Source organism: Malaclemys terrapin, chromosome 1, assembly GCF_027887155.1.
Source record: "Malaclemys terrapin pileata isolate rMalTer1 chromosome 1, rMalTer1.hap1, whole genome shotgun sequence".
NCBI lineage: Eukaryota > Metazoa > Chordata > Testudines > Emydidae > Malaclemys > Malaclemys terrapin.
The window spans coordinates 302,060,955-302,081,398 of record NC_071505.1 but is presented as its reverse complement, the minus strand read 5'-3'; the positions used below and the strand labels follow the sequence as shown (position 1 = coordinate 302,081,398).

Here is a 20,444-nt window from a genome sequence, read left to right as displayed (position 1 = left end):
ACCTAGAATAAAACCCAGGGTTCTTGAGTCTCTACATTCCACTGCCATGAAATCTGATGGCTAAAAGTCTGCCTCCTCTCCCCCTGGCGGCTGGCTCACATAGCATAGTGGGTTGTCAATCTCCATCAGTTACTCTGTTAGTCAAGTGGCAGAGATCTGTGCTGTGGATTCTAAAATTTCGAACCCTGTTAAACCACATGCGAGTCAAAATGGTTCCACATGAAGAAATGTCGATTTTTTTCTGTTTGCTTTTTTTTGAAAATCTGGGAAATGACATATGAAAACACTACATTAAAAGAATGTTAAATTTGCAAAGTTAGGATTTCACAGGCAACCTTAAATCTGGCATTTCCTATGTCAGATGATCCCACAGTTTTTCCCCTGCACAGGACCTCTGCCTCATTCAGTACACAGGATGGGCAGTGCTCACTGAATGAGCAACTATCCTATATTTCATTTTATCCTTTTGTTCAATGTATAGCTTTGTGCCTTACTTACTGCACACCAATCAAACCATACTCTGAATACAGTAACTCCTCACTTAACGTTGTAGTTATGTTCCTTAAAAATGTGACTTTAAGTGAAACAATGTTAAGCGAATCCAATTTCCCCATAAGAATGAATGTAAATGGTGGGGGGAGTAGGTTCCAGGGATTTTTTTTTTTTTTTGCCCATACAGTACAGTACTATAGTTGGAAAGTGCACCCGCCTTACCCCACACAGGCACAGCCCACTGGCACTGGAGACAATGAGGCAGGCAAGGAGGCTGAAGGTGCCGTAGGCTAGGAGAAGCACGTTGTGCAGTAGCAGTTTCCCCTACTCTGCAAGCACCAGGTGCGGGGGACTCAACCCTCGGCCCGCCCACGCCATCCCTTCCCCCAAGCCCCCACCCTTAACCCACCTCTTCTTCCCCCCCTCTTTACTCCGCACGCTGTATCCTCGCTCCTCCCCCCTCCCTCCTGCCCGTGGCAATCAGCTGGCTTGTGACGTTCGGGGGCAGGAGGGAGGAGGCAGGAACAAGGACTCATACAACGTAAGAGAGCAGATTTGCACCACATCAGAGATTTAGAACATAAGAATGGCAATACTGGGTCAGACCAAAGGTCCACATAGCCCAGTATCCTGTCTTCCCAGGTGCCCCAGAGGGAATGGACAGAACGGGTAATCATCAAGTGATTCACCCCGCCACGCATTCCCAGCTTCTAGCAAACAAGGCTAGGGACACCATCCCCGTCCATCCTGGCTAATAGCCATTGATGGATCTATCCTCCAAGAATTTGTGTCCAGAAGGTGTGATAGTTTTTTTCTGATTTGGCTAAGAGTCTGAATTATTGCTACAGAGACAATATGAAAGAAATTAATAAGTGTGGAAGAACATCAATAGGGAAATTAGAGGCAATTTTTCCCTCTTTGTCTTTTAATAGTGTTAGATGAAATCCTGTGGGTTGTAAAAGGAGGTTGTACATTTCAGCAATTGAGAGCTTGGCAGACAAAAGATGTGTATATTAATCGTGTCCTGGGACATTGCTGAAATAGGGTACATTTAAGGGTACATTTCCTAATTTTTGAGTGCTTGACTTTGCAACCTTAACATTCTTTTCTGTGTGTCATTTAAATCATCAGTGTCTCACTCTCTATCTTAATGAATATTTAATTATTTATACAAAGTGGAACAGTTGCAACAGAAAAGATAGCAGGACTCTCCATCGCATCCATTGGGGAGGTCACCTAGTATGTGGAAGACCCAGACACCAAATTAGGCAGAACAGGGACTTGAACCTCTGTCTCCCACATCTCAAATAAGTGCCCTAACCACTGGGCTATTGGCTATTTTGGAATAGGTTGATCCGTGTCTCAAAACTTCACAAGTCTCATTTTTGATCTGCATTGGAACAAAAATAAATTGCAGAAGTTTTAATTCTTTCACAATAAAGAATTCTTGCTTTCTGGCCAACCCTGCTATTAACCTCATGTCCAAAACCATACTATGTTAACATATTTGCCAACATGTCAAAAATGTTGCCAGAATATTTTTTCCAAATACACCACAGATTTGGGGTCTGCCAGAGGGATCTCTATATATCTAATTTGTGCACAGAATAATGGTGACTTTGCACAGAAATGTTGATGAACACATAAATGCAGTATACATTAAGCTAATTCCATCCATAAGCATAGCCTTAATGTCAATGCAAAGCCAATACGACAGCTAACAGGCCCTCACTTTTTAAAGTCTGATTTAACTCTATTCTCCACACCTATAAATTGCACCGTACTCAATTTATGTTCAGGATCAAAGAACAAATCCATCCTGTTGGGTTTTGCATGCCTAGGCTTTCAAAAACTGTTCCTTACACTGTCTGAATACATAATTGTCCCCTATAAAAATGATTTAATTCTACTCCCTATATCAATACTTCTCCTCATTACCTCTTTGCAGGATTCCTCTACTTCTGCTGCTGTTATGGTATCATATTCCTTGGACCTAAGCTGACCACATAGTTCACTGGGAAAGGTGTTCAAACCCTCAGACTCTCCCAGCCAAACTAGGCTATCTGGCAGGTACATGTTAAACAGGTTTCATCAGTGAATAAACTAATCCCTATATATAGTTTGTTTAAGCAATCTGGGACCTTTAGAGATAAAATACACTATATGCTAATAAATATTTTTCACACTATACACATAGCAAGAAATGCTCATCATTTTAATTTTCAAAAGGTTTTTAAGGTATAATAAGGTACAGTAACTCCCCACTTAATGTCCTCTCGCTTAACGTTGTTTTGATGTTACGTCCCTGCTCCATTACAGAACATGCTCGTTTAAAGTTGTGCAATGCTCCGCTATAACGCCATTTGGCTGCCTGCTTTGTCCATGGCTGGCAGCCCTCCTATATCTCCCTCAAGCGCCTCCTGCCCGCTGGCGGACCCCGCAGATCAGCGCCTTCCCCCTGCTCCCCCTGCCTGTGGCAATCAGCTGGTTTGCGGCGTTCAGGAGGCTGGTGGGAGGAGCGAGGACGCAGCGCGCAGCCTCCCCCCCCCCCCCGAACGCCGCAAACCAGCTGATTGCCGCAGGCACCAGGTACGGGGGGGGAGGGGGTTGGGCGCGTAGGGGTGCTGTAGAGGGGCTGCCAGCCTGTTTAATACCTGTATTAAATTGCTTGTTTAAAATTGTTTAAAATGTATATAATGCCTTTTGTCTAGCATAAAAAAAAAATTCCCTGGAACCTAACCCCCGCTATTTACATTAATTCTTATGGGGAAATTGGATTCGCTTAACATCGTTTCACTTAGTCGCATTTATCAGGAACATAACTACAACGTTAAGTGAGGAATTACTGTATGGCTTTATTTGCAGGTTGCAATCCCATGTGTCCTCTTCGGATAGGGTTGCCAACCCTCCGGGATTGGCCTGGAGTCTCCTGGAATTGGCAACCCTCTCCCGGTGACAACTGAAAGCAATCCGGGAGATTTTAATAGGGTATTTTAAGAAAATGACATTACGTCATGTTGAAAAATTATTTTTTCCCAGAATAGCTTCAGTCAGAGATGGCAACCCTATGTTGTACACAATATCTGCATGTCAACTATTAAGAACTGTTAATTGCATATTCACTGGTCACCATTGAAAGGTAACCAATTACTTACTTTTCTCTTGGGGAAAAACTACAGAGAGGAACACCAGCCAGACACTCCAGCCAGTAGTATAGCTGCAGAAACAGCACAAACCAGCGACTGCTGCATTGGGGGGATGGAATAAAATGGGGCCCAGCAAGGCCACCCCTCCCCCAACAACCTCTAAACTTGTGCAAAGGAGACCTCCCCCATTCTGGGATCATAGGGATATAGGGATGCCCTGCCTCCCTACATGTTGTTGGAAAAGAAACAGCTAGAGACTCCAGCTGATAGGAGCAGCTATGAAAGCAGCCAACTCAGGTACCTTCAGACATTCAGAGAAATGTTTATAGTTTTCACTGGACTTTCTCGACCCTGGGTTGATTGGCTGTTTGCTCCAACCCTCCTCAGTGTCTTTACCTCAGTTTCATTTCATAGCTGCTTCATGTACCTTCTTCTACTTTGCCCTTTTCTCTTCTCCCATTCATGGGAGGGGGAAGAATCTATTGAGTCTGTACAGAGGGCTCCATGAAGATCCAAGTTTTTGTCACGGTACATTCAGTGCATTACTGCAGTAATCCTGACTCTCAGACACAGATACCATGTTGTGGTATTTAAGATTTTGCAATACATGTATTTTTCTACAATTTAGATTGGGAAATAAACATTGTCTCTCAGAAACCAAGGTAACTGTCTGATACAAAACATGACATTTTAGTGTAAATTATTGTATATGTACAGTATCTTGCAAGCCCCCCAGAGATTTTAACACTACCAACTGTATTCAAAAGCATTTGTTTTTGCTAGTAGGAAACATTTCTTCTTTGCTTTACCTGAGCTGGTAGAGGCAGGAGACTTGCTGCGTCTAGATGGACCCGGGCTCTTGGTGGTGCTCCTACGTGATGTTGAAGCTATTTTGGTATAGGAAGTAGATTTCACTACCCGACATTCTAAAAGACAAAGAAACAGTACAAGTTAGCAGTTAAGGAAACTAGCAAAGAAATGTTGCAAAAACAGCACAGAAAGCACAAACATTTAACCCATGCTTATATTTATTCCCCTTAAGAAGTTTTATGGGAGAGGGAAGAATTTATTGAATCTGTACAGAGGGCCCCATTCAAATCCATGCTTTTGCCACTCTACAGTGAATACAATACTGCAGTAACCCTGACTCATAAATATTACGTTTACTGTAGATACATGGAACAGAAAGATTTCATGGCACAGAGACCATGTAAAATTTACAGTTTACTTTTGAAGATTTTAGCAAATTATAATCCATTGTTTTTCTGTAAGTGATCCCTCTGCATTGTGAGTGTTTTTCTATCAGTCTAAGCTGTGTTTTCTAGGAGAACATACCAGAAGACTGCTTTTATAGCTCAAAATGTTAAGATTACATGATATGATGCAGGTGTCCGTCACTCATGAAAGGTTTGAGGAAAGTGAAGCAAGGTTGTTGCTCCTGCTTAATTCTCTGGTGAGCAACAACCCACCCTGTAGCACATGTAATTCATCACAGGTTGGGGGAAATGGCACTATTTGCTCATAAGAGACATCAGTAAAATCAACGAAGGGGCGAAATTACCCTCCCACTTGAGAACACAGCAAGCTGTTCAGGTTAGAGTTTATATACACCCACACAGCTCTTGCATTTACGCCTGCAAAATGGTTCTTGGCCTGAGGATGGATAGAATATATGTGCATGAAAGTGGAGGGATTACAGTCATAATGGCAACAAATTTCATCATCAGACACTTCACAGAGTTAAAAAAAAAAAAAAAAAAAAAAAAAAAGATTTAGGCTTTTTAGCCCAGATAGGATTACAAGAGTCTGCAGCAATGTGTGCACTGAGTTCACATGACAGCGTCACTTCACTTTCTTAATTTAAGAGAAACTGATCCACTAATTGATTTGTACATCAGGACTGTCTCCCCGACTTCCTCCCCACAGGTTCCTTCCAAATTGTTTAAGAGAAACAAACAAGCTTTTTGGTGTCACTGGCTAAAACACACTGCATATAGGTATATCATTTATCTTTGTAGTCAATCAATGGCATCTGTGACGTACTTCAGAAAAGAAAGAAGGAGAATCGAGCACAAATAATCCACTGTACCATATCTATCAACAAGGGATGTAATCATGTTCATTTCTAGGGGCTATCCTAACAATTTTCAGGACCTCAAGCTACTGGAGAGGGTAGGAGGAGGAATTGATAAGTTACTGGGGAAGTGTCTGGAGGAGCCATGAGGAGACCTTGTACAGGTGATGAGCGGAAATGCGGAATGCATTTGCTCTGTTCTAAAAAGGTAATGGCTAGCTGAAACCAGTAATACACCAGGGTAAATTTTTCAATTGTATTTCCACTAGAAACTATGAGAGAAACTTCACACTAATATATTTACATCAAAAGCAGGTCCAAAAACCTTCTGCAAATGTCAAACACAGGAAGTTCTTTAGGTCAAGGTTTAAAACATACGGTAATATAACGTGTCAAATTCTTTGTTTTTTAGGGAATTAATGCCACTAATGATGCATACTGAAAAAAAAAAATCTATAAGTGTATAGTATATACTTTGAATACACATCCACACCAGCTGATCAGTGAGGAAGGAAATGTGTTTAGATACTAATTAATAGGATGGGCTGTCACTGAGGGGTGCGGGGCCTGGGACATAGGTGCAGAATTTCTAATCTGTCGGGGGGTGCTCCCCCTCACTCCGACTAGGCCCCAGCTCCACTCTATCGCTTTCCCCAAGGCCCCACCCCGCCCTGCTTCTTCCCACCCCCACTCTGCCCCGCCCCACCTCTTCCTGCCCTGCCCCCACCCTGCCTCTTCCCCACCCAGTTCCTCCCCCTTTCCCAAGCATGCTGTGCCCTTGCTCCTCTCCCCTTACCCCCAGCGCATCCTGATGCCACAAAACATCTGATTCGCGACAGGTGGTAGGTGCTGAGAAGGAGGGGGAGGTGCTGATCGGTGGGGCCCACCGGTGGGCAGGAGGCGCTGGAGGAAGGGGGAGTTTCTGGTAGGATGGCTCTTCCTCGCTCTCCCCCCCCCCCCCGCCTGCCTACCACTCGCCTCCCCGTTCGCCTCCTCATGCCACTCGCCCGCCTGCCTCCCACCTCACCTCCCCAGCGCCTCCTCTTGATTTTATCGAAGACTGGGGCCCTCCAAAGTGTGGGGCCCAAGGCAGTCTCCCCGATTCGCCATACCCAAGGAACGGCTCTGTTAATAGGTGCTATGCAAACCACTAATACAGACAGATCTCATCACCCAAAACTATTAGAATACAGTCTAGTTTGCTTGACAAGTGCAAATCCCTCACATACAGTCCCTTAAAGGCAAGGAAATATCTAGTTAAGAGAACTTTCCTTACTGTATATTGTGGTTAGATGTTCTGTTGTGTGTGTGCACGTGCTCTCCCTGTGTGCTATCCCTGCTCTGCGCATACTGCTGGCATGGCAGACCTCAAACGAACCGCCTAATGACAAGATCCATTAAGGTATGAAGGCACCCAGTCAGGATTATTGTTGACAAAACACGGTATTAACACTTGGTAGACCCTACAGGGATACTAAAACATGCATGCCCATGACAATAGACGCAGCTCAGACAATGGCGGGACTTTCCACTGCCCCCTAAGCTGGCCAAAGATACTCCCTCTGAGATACATCTTTATATCCTGATAAAAACAAGTTATGTACTGTCCTCCTGACCTTATCTTTTAGGAGGGGTCAGTGTGTTTACATTATCCTTGGGGAATGTTTTTGTACTATCCTTGATATCGGGATGTGCTTGCATGAGTACTCGGTGCTTAGCACTTCTTAGGAATGTTTATTTCGGCATTATCAGGACTGTTCTTGCCAGATTTTGTGAGCAGGTCCTGCCTCATCTCAGGCCCCTAATACAAGAGCTTATGTCTCAGGCTCTCTCCCTACTACATATATTAATACCTGCACTGACATTCTTCATCACATATAAGAAACTTCCTTCCACTTCTAACATGTAAAGGAATACAATGCAGACACAACATTTTTCCATCTCAGACTGATGTAAAACCTTAACTCTGACCTCAACAAAATCCATCATATATTTATTACCTACATATGTGAATTGATTGCATTGTGGGTACATAGGTAACATATGGGGTTGGACTTAGGGTTTTGCATTACAATACAAATGCTCAAGATGTTATGAGACCTAATTTGTGTGTCAATTATTGTGTTCATATGTTTTATTGATTTTTAGATTCTAAACATCCAAAAAGTTAGACTTACAGGACAAACTTTTAATGTGGGAGTATTATTTTAAAATATTTCCTCTAAAATCTGAGTATTTTTATCTTGAAAATTTGCATAGAAAAATTCAGTTGTCCGATGAAGAGTTAAGAAGTCTTAAATTTGGTGAAGTAATTTATAACTATGTATTCTTTACTAGTGCTTCCATAGTAAGAGAGAAGCAGAAGTTCTGCACTCACTCCACCATTATTAGAGCTCTCATTAAGGTGCTCATACCTCCTACGTACTTCACCTCAGCCAAAGTGTAAGTGAAAAGACCAGGAGGAGATGCGTACTAAGGAAGAGAATAGGAATTCAAGCGCCTGTCAATAAGAACATAAGAATGGCCATACTGGATCAGCCCAAAGGTCTGTTTTCCAACAGTGGCCAATGCCAGGTGCCCCGGAGGAAATGAACAGAACACGTAATCATCCAGTGATCCATCCCCTGTTGCCCATTCCCAGCTTCTGGCAAACAGGCAAGGGACACCATTCCTACTCACCCTTGCTAACAGCCATTGATGGACCTATCCTCCATAAACTTATCTTTTTTTAACCCTATTATAATCTTGGCCTTCATAGCATCCTCTGGCAAGGTGTTCCTCAGATTGACCATACATTGTGTGAAAAAAAATATTTCCTTTTGTTTGTTTTAAATCTGCTGCCTATTAATTTCATTTGGTGACCCCTAGTTCTTGTGTTATGTTTCTTATTTACGTTCTCCACACCAGTCATGATTGTATAAACCTCTATCATATCCGAAGAAGTGGGTATTCACCCACAAAAGCTCATGCTCCTATACGTCTGTTAGTCTATAAGGTGCCACAGGACTCTTTGCTGCTTTTACAGATCCAGACTAACACGGCTACCCCTTTGATACTTATCATATCAATGTTATTTCTTCCTACTGAACTGATATTTGGGGTGGGTGTAGGACAATGTTCCTGCTAATCCTTCAACTGCAGTCCTGGGGAAGTATAAAAATGTCAAGAAAAATCATAAATAAATATGACAAACAACCTAATAGTGTATGAAGAAACATGTGGGACGAGAATAAAAGAGTGGAGAAATGTCTAAGACTTGGTGTAAGAAGAAGCACAGTGAAGTGCCCATAACTTAGGTATCTGGATAATCAAGGAACAGTAGAAAATTAGAAAGGTTAATTCCCCCTGCCCCCAGTCATATGGCTGAATGTTCTACTCACTCCCAGAGAATATTATCCTATGGAGAAGCCATCACATCTAGCCTGAATAGGGCCAGGAAGGTCAAACAAAGTGCTTACTCCTCCATGAGACAGACTTACACATGATCAACTGGAGACTGAGCACATCACCTTCACAAAGCTTCTTCTCTCCTGCCCTTGGCCTAGATAATTGAAATCCTCCTCCTCCTTTCCTTTTGCTGCGCAAACTATTCAAAGTTCAGTTCAAAACTGCTTTGATATAACTTTTTCCCCCTCTCTGAAATGATTCATTCACAGGCCCTGAAGTTTGTTTAAATGACCATATTTTCCCTGTGTTCAAGTATTATTGTGAACCTACAGGCAAGGTTTGTCAAGTTTCACATTGCTTATGGGTTTATATGAGTACATGCAGAGATTTTTATATGCTAGACTGTGGCCTGGAAAGGCAAGCATGTGGGATAGGTGCCTCTGTTGCACACACCAGTGTCCGGCAACTTTTGTGTTCAAATATTGTAATAGTACTAGATAAAAAGAGTAAGGGCATGTCTACACTGCGGCACTACATCAGTGCACCTGCGCCAATGTAGCATGTCTGGTGAAGATGTGCTATACCAACGGGAGTGTGCTCTCCTGTTGGCATAATTGCTCCATCTCAGTGAGAAGTGTAAGTTCCCGCTGACATAGCACTGGTATAGACAGCACAAAACTTGCATCGCTCAGTGGGAGGGGGGGTTCCACACCCCCAAGCGGTGTAAGTTAGATCAACTTAACTGGTAGTGTAGATCTTCTCTAAGTTTCCACTGAGGAATTTAACACTATCGTACTACTAAGCCTCTGCTTGCCAGACAGACACTGAGATTAATAGGTCTTGACTCTGGTTCAAAGTTTATATACATGATTCTGCTGCCACATCCCCACTTAGAAAACTACGCTGTAATGTAAGCTAACAGTTTCCACTAAATAATGGAATTAATCACCCCAGATTGGCCACTTCCATACATAAGGACTAAGTCAGCCGCCGCAGTATTGGGGAAGGTATAGGGCTAGGTAAACTACACTAAAAAATGGATTAGAAAAACAATATTTTCCACTTAGATTGAGGATATTTTCAATCTTAGATTGAGATTAATGGAATTTCAGCCAAAGGAGAAGGGAAAAACAAGCAACCCCTCCTCCCCCCTTCTGTACACAGCATCATCCTTTCCTAACTGCACAGTGATTCATGTAGGCTTCGTAAGTTACAAAATACAACCGCATGCATTTTTCCTGGTTTTCTTTTTGTCCCCCTCAACCAAATCAGAGAGTACTATAGGAACAGAGCCCCACCCACACAGAGGAAAAAAAGGCCTCTTGACTCTCTTGGCCACTGGGCCAGGCTCAGCCAAAGGAGAACAGAAAAGTAATAAGAGGTGATTTCAGAGTATGTTCAGATGGGACTCAGAATGTTTGGCAAAGCTCTATTATTTCCACTCACCATTGTCTGATATAGACTGATGAAGGATCAAGATAGTTTGGGTGTAAATGTTGATTCTATGCACAATAATACAAAGAAAAAAGGGAGTCAACACTTCTGTATTGCTACAAAACTCAGTTCCAATTGCAGAATGCCAGATAATAGATTTCAGCAAGAATATCTAGCAATAAAAATGTTATATATTATACCACCAAGAAAACTGCAAAATGATGAATAGAACAAACAACCACAAAATATGAGCAGTATACATACTGACTGTGGTTCTTTGAGTTCCATTGTAGCAAGGAGCATTAGCCTACGAGGTTCAAGACATCTGAACAATATTACCAATTATCACATTGAGAGAAAGAGGATAGATCCAGATGATAGCTCAGTGGTGTAAATTCCTAACTTAAGAACACAAGAACAGCCATACTGGGTCAAACCAAAGGTCCATCTAGCCCAGTATTATGTCTTCCAACAGTGGCCAATGCCAGGTGCCCCAGAGGGAATGAACACAACAGGTAACCATGAAGTGATCCATCCCCCGTTGCCCATTCCCAGCTTCTGTCACACAGAGGGTAGGGACACCATCCCTGCCTATCCTGGCTAATAGCCATTGATGGACCTAACCTCCATGAACTTATCTAGTTCTTTTTTGAACCCTGTTATAGTCTTGGCCTTCACAACATCCTGTCAAGGAATTCCACAGGTTGACTGTGTTGTGTGAAAAAAATACTTCCTTTAGTTTGTTTTAAATCTGCTGCCTATTAATTTCATTTGGTGACCCCTAGTTCTTGTGTTAGGAGAAGGAGTAAATAACACTTCCTTATTTATTTTCTCCACACCCATCATGATTTTAAAGACTTCTATCATATCCCCCCATAGTCATCTCTTTTCCAAGCTGAAAAGTACCAGTTTTATTAATCTCTCCTCATATGGCAGCCATTCCATACCCCTAATCATTTTTTTGCCCTTTTCTGAACCTTTTCCGATTCCAATATTTTTTTTTGAAATGGGGCAAGCACATCTGCACGCAGTATTCAAGATGTGGGCACACCATGGATTTATATAGAGGCAATATGATATTGTCTGTTTTATTACCTATCCCATTCTTAATGATTCCCAACATTCTGTTCGCTTTTTTGACTGTGGCTGCACATTGAGTGGATGTTTTCAGAGAACTATCCACAATGACTCCAAGATCTCTTTCTTGAGTGGTAACAGCTAATTTAGGCCCCATCATTTAGTACGTATAGTTGGGATTATGTTTTCCAATGTGCATTATTTGTATTTACAGACAAGATGAGAGATACAGAGTTCCTAAGATTGCAATATGGTGTCAGTAACTTCATAATCACGCAAATAATGGGAAACCAGAAATGTTTATATTGGTACCCCGGCTTTTTCCTGTTGCCAAAGCTCACAAAAAATTAGCATGTAGTAATTAAAGACATGTTATTTGTTTTCAGCAACAGCAGTATAATATAGATAAGCAATGAGGAGGATCAAGGATATCTATGGTTGTTGGTAAGCCACTTTATCGTAAGCCTTAGGCTGGTACCTTTTACTATTGCAAAAGACCTTCGCCACACTAACAATGCCTGCAGGGCAATCGATAGATCATTACCCCTAATGGAGTACAATTTTAACTTTATTGTTCCATGATACTAATTCCTAATGCAGCTAATAAGATTTTGCTATGTCAGTTAAACATCACCGCTCTGTAATCTTCTCTTTCCAGAACTGAAGTTGTACTTGGCTGCAGTAGAATGGAGATGGCATCATCTTCTCTAGGAGACAATGCTGCAGACTGCACTAGTGAATCAGTGGCAGCTCCTGCTTGAAATGATGACATTTTCAAAGGGGCAGTTATCCCTAATCACCAGAAATAAATAGGATAAATGGGGAATATCAGAGAGATTTCAGCTGGTTTAAAATGCTTTCTGATAAGCAATTGCTATGGTTGCACTTAGTTCCCTTTTGGTCCTTACTTAGCATCCACCATTTCACCCCTTCCTGTCTCAAATGAACACACTAATGCATGCTTGGGACAAAAAGACCTATAGTTTTATCACATGCAGCAATCAAATCATCTACAAATGCAAGCTCACATTTTTTAAGACACCCGATTTGATCTTACTAGAAAAACAAGTATTTTCTCATCATGAAAAGCAGAAATACCATGTGTCAAGGCTGTATCCCCACTTTGAACTTTAGGGTACAAATGTAGGGGCCTGCATGAAAACTTCTAAGCTTAACTACCAGCTTAGCTCTGGTCCGCTGCCACCATCCCAAGGCTAGTTCCCTTCCCTGGGAAGCCTTGAGAGACCTTCACCAACTCCTGGTGAATACAGATCCAACCCCCTTGGATCTAAAACAAGGAAAAATCAATCAGGTTCTTAAAAAGAAGGCTTTTAATTAAAGAAAAAGGTAAAAATCATCTCTGTAAAATCAGTATGGAAAATAACTTTACAGGGTAATCAAACTTAAAGAGCTCAAAGGACTCCCCTCTAGTCTTAGGTTCAAAGTACAGCAAACAAAGATAAACACTCTAGTAAAAGGTACATTTACAAGTTGAGAAAACAAAGTAAAACTAAGACGCCTTGCCTGGCTATTTACTTACAAGTTTGAAATAGGAGATACTTGTTTAGAAAGATGTGGAGAACCTGGATTGATGTCTGGTCCCTCTCAGTCCCAAGAGCGAACGCGCAACCCAAACAAAGAGCACAAACAAAAGCCTTCCTCCCCCCAAGATTTGAAAGGGGTTGGGACGGCTTTGTGGCCTGCATCATGCGGGAGGTCAGACTAGATGATCATAATGGTCCCTTCTGACCTTAAAGTCTATGAGTCTACGAGTCTATGAAAGTATCTTGTCCCCTTATTGGTCCTTTGGGTCAGATGCCAGCCAGGTTACCTGAGCTTCTTAACCCTTTACAGGGAAAAGGATTTTGGAGTCTCTGGCCAGGAGGGATTTTATGGTACTGTACACAGGACAGCTGTTACCCTTCCCTTTATAGTTATGACACCATGTAAATCAGCTGTGTACCAAACTCTCTTAGTAGCAAATGCTTTAAAAAAAAACATTATCTCCTGCTTAGAAGCATGCCTTGATTGCAGCTCCTCCTTCATACATGAAGTCCAATCTAAGCCAAGCTCTCTCTCAAAGGAAGAAATCCTCCTTCATTGTCCAAACCGGGATAAGGACTCATTTACAAGGTAACAACTTCATACAATAGACAGGATGAGTGAAACTTATGCTGAATTTCAACTCAACAAACAACAACAAGAGAGACTTCCAAACCCTTTCAAATCCAAAATTATCGGTAGATTCAGCCAACAAGAGGATGCTGTTTGGATGGTAAAATCTATGCATTATTCCAGAAGTGCCTCATATCTAACAGCAAGGTCTTTGTGAATCCTCGATAACAAATTACACATATCAATGTAGTGGGAAGAGAGCCTGAGACATAAGCCTTTGTATCAGAGGCCTGGTCTGAGGCAGGGCCTGCTCACAGAATCTGGCAAGAACAGGGCTGATATTGCAGAAATACACATTCCTAAGAAGTGTTAAGTACCCGAGTATTCACGCAAATACATCCCGATATCAAGTGATACCAGAACATCCTGATATCCAGGATAGTACAAAAACACCTCCCAATAATAACAGAAACACACTGACCCTCCTAAAAGAGAAGGTCAAGAGGATAGTATGTAACTTGTTTATATCAGGGTATTAAGATTTATTTCAGAGGGAGTATCTTTGGCCACCCTAGAGGGCAGTGGAAAGTCCTGCCACTGACTGAGCTGCGCCCGTTGTCACAGGCATACATGTCTTAGTACCCTCGTAGAGTCTGCCAGGTGCTATTACCGTGCTTCATTGACAATAAACCTGGCTGGGTGCCTTCGTACCTTAACAGATCTTGTGGTCATTGGGCAGTTCGCTCAAGGTCTGCTGTGCCAACTATCTGTACAGAGCTGGGACAGCACACAGGGAGAACACACACACAGCCAAATATCTATCCACAATCACCACTGATTCTTATTTTGCTCATAATCTTCAAAGTCCTTCCTTGTTCATTTTCAAATTAGTGAAACAACGTCAGACAGTCATATTTTACTAAAATATAATTTATATAGGATCTTTGAAATTCAAAGCATTATGTTTGTGAATTGTGTCACTCTTAAGATTGTCATTCTGTAGAGATCGCATATATCTTTATTACTTGATCTTGCAACACACCCATTCGTAACTAACGCATACCCAAATGTCCAGATATGCACTATATATTTCTGAAAGGTATCAATGATCTTATCCTGCTCACACACAATACCTGTTTTGGTTCTCTTCCTTTGCCCAATATCAAGAAAACCAGAAATCATTTGTAATAATAATCCTAATCCTAGTGTGGCAGAACAGATTTCATATTTCTGATCTCCAGCTGCCAACCCTTGCGAAAGAATCATCTGACATATGCCATTGCAGTGCTCAGGAATATACCTGCCTCAATCCTAAACTGTGCATGGGTTCCTCAGTGATCACAAATAAAAACTTCCCAGTTTTGTCTCAGTTAACAACCTCCATATCTGTAATATTCCCTATGCTTTCTTTGTATTCTGTAAGATGTTTTGCTACAGTTAGTCATTTGCTGTTGACTCCATAGCCTGGTGGTTAGGACACATGTTAGACATGGAAGACCCAGGTTCAAGTCCCTACTCCAAATCAAGCAGAGCACATGCCTCCAGCATCCCAGGTGAGTGCCCTAATCACCAAATTATTAGTTATTCTGGGGTCGGGGTGGGTGGTTGGAATCTGAGGATGTCTCTCTCTCTCTCGATATTTCTGGATCTGTGAACCTCCCCAATGCTCTTTTCTTCTAAACTGATAAAAATGTTACACAGATGTGTTTAAAATAAAACAGCATTTTTGAACAGAAAGAAGTTTTGTCAAAGAAAGTCTGACCAGCTCTAATCAGTATTGCCACATTCTCTGTTTTGGTCACCAGTCACTTTGAATGTTACTTGCTCAATATATTTTATCCAAGCCACTCCAACACTGTTTCCCTAGATTTGACCATGCCTCTCACTTTTTGAAGGGTCTCTTTCACAGGCTGCACTAACCAACATAGAAGATGATGCTATTTAGTTGGAAATAGTTTCACGTAACATGGGAAATGCTACTAAATTTTACGTTTTGCATTTAACAAGAGAATGCCTCATGTCTCACTTTACTCTTCATGAAAGAAAGAAGACTGTGTATGTGCTTCTCTTGCCTATACTTCCCCTTCATATTGTGTATGCAAGTCTAATACGCATCTGTCACATAACACAAGCAAAAATCTTTTATCCCTGGACTTGAGAGCATTCAGCACAGTAGTGATCACAGCTCTGTTATGTGGCTCAGAAACAGGCCATTAAAAACTTCTGAGGAAGGGACGGCGACATTACTCACGTTATACAATAACACTGGTTCTTTGAGATGTGTCCCCCTATGGGTGCTTCACCGTAGGTGTATCCGCATCCCTGCACCTCAGATCAGAAATTTTAGGTAGGAGTGTCCGTGGGTGCTCAACTGTAAGTTACTCTACAGCAGTACCCTGATGGAGGGGTGCAGCTTCGGAGTCAAGTCTAGTACCGATGATAATACCATGGATCCAAACATAGCATCTGATGCTGAATCATAGGTGATTGCATATTGTTCCTCAAAAGTATGAGCAGATGCCCAAGTTGCTGCTCTGCATATTTCTGTGATGGGAACATTTTTGATGAAGGCTACAGAAGTGGAAACAGATCTAGATAATATAAACTCTACTAGCTACTCTATAACCTAAAATAAAGTTTTAAATGAATTGTGTCTCAGACTCTGTTAATGCTCCATTTCAGGCCAAGGGTGGTTGAGAAGGAACTGAGGACAGTTTGCCCGCACAACACTAGATAGCCTCAAGGCAAGGCATGAGACAGGGAAAGCGCATGTGTGGGTCAAAGACACTGGTACCTAAAACCTCCTATCTGAGATACAGGAGCACGGATACACCTACAGTGGAGCACTGGTAGGGATACTACTCAAAGAAGAACTAAACAGTTTTCAGTGTCATAAGATATGGCCTATTCTTAACATCTGCAGCTTTAATTTTGGCACAAATGAGGAGATACTTAGATGATCCCAGCAAGTTGCAATCTTGCATCAATTGAGAACAAGAGGACTGTAATGGTGGGGTCATGTCCAATGTGTTGAAGAACGTATGCTTTTACAGAAGATTTAGAGCTGAGGTCAAAGAAAGAAGAGTATGAGGCCCAACATGAATGTGATGGAAGATGCTATTTTGAGGGATTTAAGAAACCTAAATCCTCCCATATTGACTCTTGTCCATAGGTGTTGGAACTAGGGATGTGGCAGCCCCCCCGGCATGATGTGGTTTCCATTATATACAGGATCTACAGTTTGGTTCAATGGCTCTCAGCACTCCCACTATAAAAATAGTTCCAGCATCCATCATAACCATGCGAATCTGCTGCTGCCTGCCTGCGCTAATGGCAGAGGAAGCACTTGTTTACGAACTACTCAATTGTTAGAGAGCGTGTAATGAATTGTGTTAGTCAAATATATACTAAATGATAGAGAATATTATAAGAAAATATAAAGGAAGTGAATGTTTTGAACATTAATTTTTGACACCTTCCTAGATGACCAAAATACCAGGCATCCCCTATGTTCTTTTGGCTCCCCACATACCACAGATTAGAAAGTTACAATCTGTTGAGCATGGATTTTCTTGGCACATCTCTCGCATATGCCCTCTAACAGGCATTCTGAACAGTCTTCCATCTCTTGCTCCCACATTGTAAGCTTATGAACTTCAGCCCTTATATAGTCAGTAAAGAGGGAAAACCTTTATCTGCAGAACAGTAGTTTGAAAGCCACTAGTTTATAGAAAAAGTCAACTTTAGAAGTACCGTACAGAAAACATCATATAGAAAAGTTAATAGGGGAATGTCCATTCAGCATAGTTTACTTTAAAACATACTTTTGCCAGGTCTATTGAACTTAGAGATTTCTAGCTCCAACTGTTTTTGAGGTGAAAGGAAAAAGTTAAACTTAAGCTGAAATGCTTTTTTGATGCATTTTAATCTATCAATCTGCATATTTAGAATGTGTTTATCAATGTGACAAATTTGGCGTTTAGTATAAAGGGGTTGGGGCGAGGTTAATTTATTTTTATGCAAAGAAAAAAAGAACATACCACACTGGAATGAAGATAAATCAAATTCCCATTGGACTTGCACAGCTAATTGGTTAGCTTAACAAAGATTCTCTCTCCCAGAACAAAAAGATAAGTAACTAATCTTTAAGTCTTCTCACTATGGCCCATATAAATTCTCCAAATGTTTCTCACTACCATACTTCTATCTAGATTCAACAATAGACAACCAAAAAAGAAGAGAGACAGATCGGCTGTAAGTCTGCCCACAGTTCAGTGGGGATAAAGTGCCTGGTTAATGGGCAAATTAAAATCAGGAACATTTCTTGAGTGGGGTGCCTATTGAGATATAAACTTCTAAGTCCTCTTTGTCAGAGAGCTCAGGGGAGCTAGATTGACTAACTTTAAAAAAAAATTTCAGCAGGACATTAGCAAAGTTAATGTCCCAGAAGATATAGACTTTCTCCATAGATAGTGTATAATCTTGTTGGCAATACTATAGCTGGTTATACTCATAAATCTTTGTGGGCCAGTTTAAGAGGTACTAATACTTTCCAACATAACTAAATGATAATGCTCAACCCAGAGAAAGCAATATATTACAGTTTTAATAGATGAAGGGTTTTTTTAGACTGTTCAGAGCTAAAAATTTGTTTCATGATGTTTTGGTGAGTTTTGCAATCACTCCAGCAGGAACTGCTCTATCTGCATCCTCACTGGTTGATTCTGTTCTCCCACGTGTACATTTCTAAAGTAGAGTCTTTTTCCTCTAATCCATTTATAGAATACTGTTAAATGAAAAATACTGAGGCTCTCAAATGCATATGAATGAAAGCTGTCACCACCTCATTAAACAAAATCTAAAACAAAGTCACCAGCATGATCTTCTAGGTCTCCCAGTGTATTGTCTATTTTGACTGTAAGCTTCTTAAGGCAGGAATCATGTCTGTCTTGTACACATCACTGAATATGCAGTCAATGCTTAAACGACAACAAACACTGGCGATTTAAATATTCAGTGCATTCACTTTCAGGATGTGTTGCTGTATGTGTAAACCACACCTCCTGGGTGGGGTGTTCTGTCCCATCTAGTGGCACCGAGACCACTTAGAGAGAAAAATTGAGACTCCTCTATGGCCTTAGCTAACAGCTAGTTGACTTTTAGCTCATGTGGTCTAGACTCATGCACTAAGCTCCAGAGGCCCCAGGTTCGATCCTGCCCAATGATGACCAGGGTCTGTTGGCGTTACATATCCAGTATCTTTTTATTATTACAGGTGTTATTTGTGATTCTATTGAATAGGTTATGTAATCTGGGGGGGGGGGAAACTGTTGTCTTAATATAAAGAATTTCCTCTTTGTAGGGTGATATTACAGCTAAGTTGCACAGAGCTAGTTGATATTAGACAATGTTCCATTGGAGTTGGCCTCTTTCCATGAAAAGAGAATGAGTCATTACTATAATCGACAAAGCATGTTCTGCCTGGCAAAATGGTTCACAAAATTATTTCACTAGATGTCTCTATTTGTGAATTAAATATTGCTATTTTTTTTTAAATTTTTGCAGTTTGAGGCAATACTAGCTGAAAAAACAACTCTAGCCCTTTAGTGTATCTTCCCCGTTATTCCTAAAGCAAAGCAAATACAGAGTACAGTGCCCAGATGTCTGCTCCTCCCACCACCGTCTTTGCATTTTCTCCCATAGCATCTTCTCTGAATAGAATGCCTTCCCTGAAGTTACCCAGGAGATGACTACCCCATCAAACTAATGGCCTGAGGATTTTACAATCTAAAACTACGAGGAATGCTGCAGCACAACACAAAACAGTATCTCACCAGAGTGTGATCCTACTCTGAAAAGAGTACATAAAAAATGGAAATTTCTTACTCAACAGATCTGATCATTGTGTACTCAGAATCCTGTCACTTCCTATACACTTACAGTACCGTCTTTGGATAAGGTATACGGTTACTTATCCATGACTGCTTACATGACGAGTGACTTTTCCACTCCTGAACATATAAAATACACAAATATTTTACACCCACCTTGCACATGTGCGAGGGGAATAGCCAGGCGATAAACTGCTGAGTCATGCACGTACCATTGCCTCATCTGCTCTCGAGCCACCTCCTTCTGGACTAACATTCCAACCCCCAAAGCAGCTTCAAACCATCACCATTTCCTGATATAATCAACCTGACACAAAAAGGTTGTCTTCTTACCCCAAATGAAGAACTTCTTCCTTAAAGTTTAGGCCTGCATGAGGCCCAGTGACAGCTTTTCTGTACCTTTAACATTAGATATCCTTCAGCCCCACAGAACTAGAATAAGGAGCTTTATATCCTTGTAATGGGAAGATTCCCAATTTCTAAATGGGATCCAATGCTCACTTCAAGCCCTGGAAGATCCTGAGATTAAGTACTTTAAAGTTGTGGTAATTTTAGGTATAAAAACTACTGTAAATCAGTCTAGAGAGTTGGAGGGTTTTTGTTTTTGTTTTCTTTTATGGCTCCCTGTAGAGCAGTGATTCAGGATTACTAAAAGTCTTAAGACATCTGGCTTTACATATGGAGACGTGGAAAAATAGTTCTAATAAGTGTTAAAAGCTCTAAAATAAATATTTTAACATATTCTGGAATTTTCTGTGGTATATACAGCACACATGATAGTGTGGTATAAAGATTTCACCAGCACTCATTGGAATTAGGTCCATAATT

General features: G+C 41.3%; 1 protein-coding gene across 4 annotated transcripts in view; it reads right to left on the bottom strand.

Moving 5' to 3' along the window:
- DCLK1 (doublecortin like kinase 1) overlaps window positions 1–20,444 on the bottom strand; it is a 385,805-nt gene that overhangs the window by 105,879 nt on the left and 259,482 nt on the right. For all 4 annotated transcript variants that reach the window (XM_054015297.1, XM_054015299.1, XM_054015298.1 and 1 more), the window contains exon 5: window positions 4,448–4,564. In XM_054015297.1, coding sequence (XP_053871272.1) covers window positions 4,448–4,564 — 117 coding nt within the window. The remainder of the gene's footprint in view (window positions 1–4,447; window positions 4,565–20,444) is intronic.